The 8,167-nt window shown below is 37.8% G+C and overlaps 1 protein-coding gene across 2 annotated transcripts in view; it reads left to right on the plus strand.

The window, feature by feature from the left end:
- LOC134661156 (uncharacterized) overlaps positions 1 to 3,914 on the plus strand; it is a 52,944-nt gene extending 49,030 nt beyond the window's left edge. For both annotated transcript variants that reach the window (XM_063517105.1, XM_063517104.1), the window contains one exon: positions 640 to 3,914. In XM_063517105.1, coding sequence (XP_063373175.1) covers positions 640 to 2,764 — 2,125 coding nt within the window. In that variant the 3' untranslated portion in view covers positions 2,765 to 3,914. The remainder of the gene's footprint in view (positions 1 to 639) is intronic.
- The last annotated feature ends 4,253 nt before the right edge of the window (positions 3,915 to 8,167 follow it).

An 8,167-nucleotide genomic window follows, 5' to 3' on the forward strand; every position in this document is an offset into this window, starting at 1 on the left:
CCACTAAAAATTTTGTTAGAGTTAAATACTAATAAAAACAGTATAAAATAGTATAGTATAAATATAGAGTGATTTTGAATTACCGAATAAAATCACTTAAAAATAATCTAAATGGATTATTAAATTTATCCTTGCATATATTATAGTTTTTGTACTAGTACCGGTTAAACTGTTTCAATATTTTTTCGTCACTTTTAAGGAAGTTTACTAAAACACAAATCGACTTAATAATGATTTATTAAATCACTCTATATTTATTTTTAATTTTTTTGTACTGTTTTTATTAGTATTTAACCCTAACAAAATTTTGGTGGTAACTACTGGGAATAAAAATTCCCACTAGTTACTACCAAACCGAGTTGGTGGTAACTACTGGGAATTATTTTTCCCAGTAGTTACCAGTGGTAAAAGGTGGGAAAAAAATTCCCAGTAGTTACCACTGGTAAGAACTTGGTGGTAACTAGTGGGAATAACCCGATATTTGTAGCAGGAATTAGGAGAGGGCGCTGTACGCGCTTGAGAACTTAGTTAGGCAGTAATTTAGTCTTTGTTAGTATTCCATTGTCTGTCATATTAATATAATAAATACAGCATTTTCATGTTATCAGTTATATAACAACAAAACTATTTTTGTTACAGTCGCAAAGGACGCAAAAAGACTGACAAGAAAAAAGGTAAGAAAATTTCCAAGAAGAACCATCCGAATACTGTTCTCACTAAAGGGGCACTAAAAGGCTTTGACGGAATTAAAGTATCTATTCCGACATCTGATATAAATATATCTGCAATTGTATCACCTTTGGAAGGCTCTCATAAAAAGAAAAAGAAAAGTACTTTAAGGAAGAAGAGAGAAAATAAAAACTCCGAATCAAGTAGCAAGTATGACAGTGACCACCCTCTTAATGATAGTTCCGCTTCCCTGAAAAATGTTGATGTATATGAGTTCATGGATAATGAAGATGTGGAGTTATTCGAATTCAGACCATCAACTTTAATGGAGAGGTTTAAAAGCATCACTAACAAGGACAGCCCGAGTACGTCGAAGGTGAACCCCGTGGTCGAGGAGGCTGACCACTCCAGCGCCAGCGGCTCCGACGGCGACGACTTCGTCTACATGTCGGACGATTATGTTTGCAGCGATGATGAAACTGAAAACAGTTTAATGTCTTGTGACGTGAGCAACACCAAAATATCCACAGACACCAAGAAACTGTCGTCCCAAATGAAGAAAAGAGACGCAGTTGAGAAAAACGCGGTCATGGGAAAAATTTTCAAAAACAACGCTGTACGAAGTGAAAAGAAAACAACAAAGAGCAAAGAACCGGTCAAACCGAAGGCCAATCTCGACCAGCTATTTGACAGTTTACTTGAGGATGAACCCAGTTCTTCGATGCTGAACGATGAATCGCTGCTTCTTAATGATGAAGCGCCTTATGCATCAAAATACGAAAATATAATGGCGTCCCCAAGTCGATCTGAAGAATTATTACCGAAATACGAACAATACCATACCAAGAAAAAATATAATTTAAGTACAGACAAAGAAAATTATTCCTCAAAATATAAAAATCATTCGTCGGATAACGATGATGACGATGAGCCTTCATCTTTTATTGATTACGGCCCATCCACTTCAAAACTCTGTTTAAAATCATTTATTGGCGATCATAAAAGTACAAAACCTGGGCTACGTCCTTCGTTATCACCACCTGAATTAAAACCGGTTTCACCAAAGAAATGTGATAACACGTCGTTGAAAAAACATGAACGAATGGCTTTAATGCAAGATGACTATTTAGATGACACAGGAGCTTCTAGAAAAGTAAACGAGGGAATGAAAAAAAACAATTCTAAATCCAAAGACGATAGATCGCCCGTGAGAAAAATAGAGGATAGCTTCGGAATTTCCAGTAATTATAACGAAATCGGAATAGAAGATTTTACATCAGACGAAACAGGCGTAGCGAGGCAAAGAGCTCGTAGAAAATGCACAGTAGGAAAACAAAACATTCTCGCTGAAACCTGGAGCTCAGAATCAGAGCCCGACGGCGGTCCACCTCGGCCAAACAGTGCGGGATCCATGGCTTCTGGAACTACTCGCAAAAAGAAAGGCAAAAAGAAAGACTGGCAACATACGGGCGGGCGGCGAACTAACAACCGCCATATTTCTTTTAAGAAACAGGAAATTGTAAGCAGGGTATCTAGTAGTATTCGCAATACCGCGATGCATACAAGCGGTACTAGCAGCAGTGAGCCCATAGACAATATAAGCTCAGGAAGTACACTTGCACCACTCGGATCATCAGAGAGAAGTGAGCCTAGCACCAGTGCAGCTAGTGCAATCGGCGGCGGTTGCAAGTCTGTGGAGGAACCGCCGGCTATTCCATCCACATCATCGGGCGCGAGTATATCGTCTCCTACCGCCGGGCCTTCTACGGTGACGGAAGGTGCGGCCGGCGATACGTCGGAGCCGACGTTCCTCGTGCCGGCCGAGCCCGGCACGTCGGGCGGGGTACGCACCCGCACGTATTACTGGCCCTCGGACGGCAGCGCCAACGAACAAGTGCGCGAGGCGCCAGCTCGCGAGGAACTGGCGCGCGCCGAGCGGGAGCACGCGCGCGTCGAGGACGCTCAGCAGCAGCAGCAACAACAGCACGGCTGGATCGTCGGCGATAGCCATAAGAAATTAGTTACTATGTTAGCACACGCGAAAGGTCGAAAGCGTAATAATAATAACGACGACAAACGTCATAAGACGGAGTAAGTTTAGAATAATTAGCGTTTATCAATGTTGTAAATATGTTGTATATAGTTACTGATTTAGTTCTTTATGAAATGTCGTTTTTCATGACATTTGACCAGAATTCTTATATGATAAATTTCATTAAATTGAGTTGTGTAAATACTATACATCTTTTTACAATCTATTAGTTAAATCTTTGTCCCTTGCAGTATGGTAGCATAGTTAAATAAAAATATTTCTATTCTGAACTTTATTAAAAAATCATGATTCGTGGTGTCAATGATATTGTTTGATATTTAGTAAATATCCATATTTTTATTTTTTGTATTTTGTGGCAGGTGTAAATATTGTATATTTTATTTGAAGAGCATAATTTAGTTAATTTATGTATACATTTAGTGCTGGTTCAAACCGGTGCAGAGCCGGCAGTACAGTACGAGTACGTAGCTGATTGTGTTGATGTAACGTAAGAATGAATGACTTGAAGTTGTCACGTTTCCCCTAGACAGGGTTCACTCAGGGTGTGTGGATTGTTAATATGAGATCGCATCTTCATTCATGTGCTTGCCCATTCAAGTATTAGTGCTGAATATTAAGTGTAAATTATAAAAATATTTATTAACTTATGGTGGGAAAACATGTGATAAGTTGAGATATCGCATTAATCTATTCACATTTTCTGTATTCATAATAATTCTTGCTGCATTATTGCATTTCTCTTAAAAGTGTTAAGATAAAGGAATATCTCAAAATTTATGTTAGGAAACGAAATATTTCTGTGAGTAACCATTAAGTGCATGCATTAAATATATCGCTAAAATAAAATTATTATGTGTTCCTTACATTTCATAAGCAGTATGTTCTGTAGTGTCCAAGGGGGCTGACGGTGAGGTCTGGTTAATTTGTCATGTGTTAGTTTTATAAATGTACTATATTTTATGTAGTTGTAATACCAATGTCATTGCATTATGATGTAGTTCTTTTTCTAGTCCAGATACGGAAAGACTAAATAGCCCATTGTCAGCCTCGGAACTATGTGATCTTATTTTCCGGTGTAATGATTTAAAGAAAGAAGACTTATTGTTTTAAAGTTTGCGTAAAATTATCAGTAAACTGGATTTGTGTTTAAAACAAAAAAAGTTTAAGTCTTGAATAAAGCTCAATGTTGAAACATCTGTATTATTATTATTTATTCCACATTTGCTTGATGTTTATGTAAAGTTGTTTTTAGCAGCAGGCGTATTATGGATAGCTTTATACAAGTGATCAGAGAATTTCAAATAGAGGCGGATTGTCAAAGTAAAATATGTAGCCATAGTAAATTTACTGCAATCTATCTACAGAAGATTAAAACTGTTAGAACGCCATTTGACTTTGATCCTTATTCTTTCACTGATATGTGTCCTCATCGCCTTTTAACGCCGCCGTCGCCGGTCATTCCACGGCGTGAAATGTTTCTATAAAATAATCCCACCAAAAACATTTTTCATCTCTCCTGTTCGGAAAGTTCACCTTTCATAGGCTGATATCCGGGTGGAAAATTGCATTTCCCACCCTAGGGTGGAAATTAATTTTTTTTTTCATTTTTACTTCGAGCAACGGCTGACAGCCATATATGCCATATTATTCAGTTAAAAGCTCTCATATTAGCTTCGGCGATCTAAGACACATTCGTCAGAATAAATTATAGCCTATTTTTTTTCGGACGTAAACGGACTTTTGGTCAGATTCCGCATTTGTCAGAATTTTCTGTTCCAAAAACATTTCCTTCACAACTTAACCAGACGGGCTTGGCATCCTATTTTTGGGCGGTTTGCCTTCGGGCGTCTGAAGCTACCTAACGAACCTAACCTACCTACCTACCTACGCTTGTCTCCCCAGTGTAATGTTTTCACGAACGTCATACTAAATCAATAGGTAGGTTAGGTTCGTTAGGTAGCTTCAGATGCCCGAAGGACAAAGCGTCCAGAAATAGGAGCCCCGCGAAGCGGGGCTCCGTCTGCTTAAGTTGTGAAGGAAATGTTTAAATTGTTTGATCCACTGGTGGAGCATATTAAGAGATGCAAGTATCACAGGATAATTCCAAATCTTCCACATTAAAGTTAAGTTTTTTCTGTCCAAAGAGTATTTCCGTTTTCGTCCGAAAAAAAAAACAGGCTATAATTTATCCGGACGAAAAAGGAATCTGACGAATGTGTCTTAGATCGCTTCGGCATGACTGAAATTGGCGCCAAAGAGAATATAATCACTACGTTTTAAGAGACGGGACTTCCATACTAGCCACCTGAAATTCTGAGTAGTATGAAGCGTATGCTAGAATCCTGTACCAATAGGACAGAAATTATGACAGCAGATGTGGACGGCACTGCTGCCAACTTGAGCAACAAAAAGGGATGTGCTTCACACACTGTTAGATATTTTTATCGATATCGATAATTTGAAAAAAAAAAGGCGTTGCTTTTAGACTAATTATTAAACTTTCGCAATAAGTACGTTTCGTAACTACTATTTTTTTACTTAGAAGTTACGAAAAGTATGATTGTAATAAATGATAACAACAGTTTTCTTTTTAATTAATTAATTTTATTAGATCTTTTAAAATAATATTTACTACTTTGATATACCCTGTTGTTGACCTTTTTTTACAGTGTCTACTAAGGGGTCTTCTAATTCCGCGAAAGATCTATTTTTAATTCGGCATTCGTTTCTGATTAATAAGAGGCTTAGTCGCCTCAGCAGTTGGTCAGTCATGGTTGCTTGATTTTCAATAGGCACATAGGCTAAATCTTCATTACCCGTCACTTGAACCCATCTTTTACACCTGGAAAGGAGCAATTTTTTTCGATATTAATAGAATAGTACATTACTGCAGACGCCGGGAAAGAAGGGCTTGCCGGGTGAGTAGGTATAGCCGGCCGACCGTAGGGAGGCCGGATAGTGATACGAAGCCGGCAAGACCTTTTCACGGCTAGGCATGTATAGTGCTTTTCTCAAACATGCAATGAAATAAAAAAATACACCACTAAAAAAAACAAATTTATAATCTTTATAATAAAAATCCAACTTCACAACAAAAGTTTTTTAATTTTCCTTCCAATCCCGCCATAATTGTTTTTTTTTTACGGAAGTCGTCCGTATTTCGCGTGTGTAGTGTTCGAATAGACCTTATTAGGGCCATTATACACAATCTGATAATAAGAATCTCAATTTCTATAAATAAAATAAATGCAGAGGATTTTAAATATTGTCTATGGTCTCTGGTGACTTACGTATAGACAAAATTTTAAATTTATTCATCAACACATTGAATCATACAGATTCGTATTCTTAATATCAGTACGTTCGTGTATAACAGGCGTTACGGATATTTTGGTCCGATAACCATTCATTCACTAAAAATAAAAAAAAAATAAAAAAATTCGGCTGTTTAGCCTGTTCATGGACACAGACCCCATGTTTACATTAGAATTTAAAAAAAAATTACTTCCCGGCCTAGGCCTTCAATTTCGTATGAAATTCCTTTACAGTTCTCTGGAGTTGCTCCGCCCTAAACGTGATACTTCGAAGCCTGATATAACGCCCGGAGCGACGACATTTCATTGCATGTTTGAGAAAAGATATTATACTCGGGTTATTTTAGTCAAGTAGTGTTTTTGCTCGTTTCTTTCTATTTATATATTCGCTAGGTGCACGACTGGTGCTGCCCTCATTTTGGCGGACTTTCTACGTTAAATCTTATGGAGTAAAATTAGTTCAAGCGGCTGCCGCTAGTACTAATGGCGGACATTCCATAAGATTACCTGTATTTGTGACGATCAGCGCCACTTCCCCCTCCACCGACTTCGCACCTTGCCAATACCATACCAAACCAAAACATTTTTCAATAACATGGACCTAAGAACTGGTCAGAAAAAATATCGATATTATCTGGGTACTTACCGCACTAACTTTTACTATGATAATATTATTTTACAGTACATATGGGGCTACTTTTCCGCACTAGTGCGTAAAATAGCACTTTTCGTGCGTATGTCGAAACTTTAAAGTTCCATATGTACTGTAAAACGTTGTTCGATACACGTGCGAATAGGTAATTCGCAACTCGTGTCGATTTAAAACACTCCCTTCGGTCGTGTTTTAATTTATCGCCCCTCGTTTCGAATTTCCTCTTTTTCGCACTTGTATCGAAAATAACTATTATTCCAGAATTTATTTTAATTTCTAAAGAAACATGCGTTATGTGTTTTATCTAGAAAAACAAATAGATTTTTGAACTTACCTATCTTCATCCAGTGGAAATTTAGCCATAAATGTTCGTTTTTGACCACCAACCACCAACACGACCGGCCTTTAAACCGCAAATCTCACACGTTTTGTAGTGCATATGTGTAACCTACATTTCTCGTGTTTGAGTTTCCTCATAGTCGAAATGAAAAGTAGAGTGTTTAACTCGGGTAAAAGTAACCATCTCACCCTCGAACTGTTGGGAAAAATATCTCGGGTGAAATGGTTCACTTTCCACCCTTGGTTAACAATAACGCTCGCACTGTCAAAAAGTAATCAGATCTCTTGTAGACTCAAGCTTCTAACTCTACAAGCCCTAACTTCAAAAACTCTACACCTTAGTGTTACGCACAGATTCCTCAAATGTGGGCGCCACTGGACGAACGATGCAGGCTTATCGAGTAGGTACTATGCACTAGTCTATTTTTTATTCGGTAGACTAAAATGACATTTCATAGTATGAACATCATGTGAACTCATCACGACTGAACTCTCCGCTGCTCCGTGCCCTCGCACAGTTGAATGCACTCTTGGCATCAGCACCCGAGTGCGACCTGTTTGCGTGGCGTTGGGTGTCTGTGAGAAATGAATGCCTGAGATTCTGTGAGGTGATGGATGCGAGGCCTACATCCGTTAAGGTGTAATTGTGGATGTGATAAGGGACTATAGTGATTTGTAATTGTGTTATTTGTAATTGTTTGTTTGTACCTGATTGTTATTCGTAATAGTTATATGTACTTGCTTGGTAGGTATATGTTAATGTTAAGTTTCATGGCGCATTGGATCTGTCTGTAAGGTCATGTAAACATTTTTCAAATAAATAAATAAAAAACTAAATGTGTCATTTCATACTATGAAATGTCATTTTAGTCTACCGAATAAAAAAATAGACTTTAGCTATCTTAATTTACCTAGGTAAAATATCTGGGAGACCGAGCTTTGCTCGGAAAACATAAAAACTCAAAAATGGGCGTTTTCTCAGAGATAAGACCAAGCTAGATCGATTTATCGCCCCCGAAAACCCCCATATAGCATGTTTCATCGAAATCGTTAATAGAGCCGTTTCCGAGATCCCCGAAATATATATATAAATAAATAGATAACAAGTATTGCTCGTTTAAAGGTATTAGATTAGATTAA

The sequence above is a fragment of the Cydia amplana genome, chromosome Z (assembly GCF_948474715.1).
Source record: "Cydia amplana chromosome Z, ilCydAmpl1.1, whole genome shotgun sequence".
Taxonomy (NCBI): Eukaryota; Metazoa; Arthropoda; class Insecta; order Lepidoptera; family Tortricidae; genus Cydia; species Cydia amplana.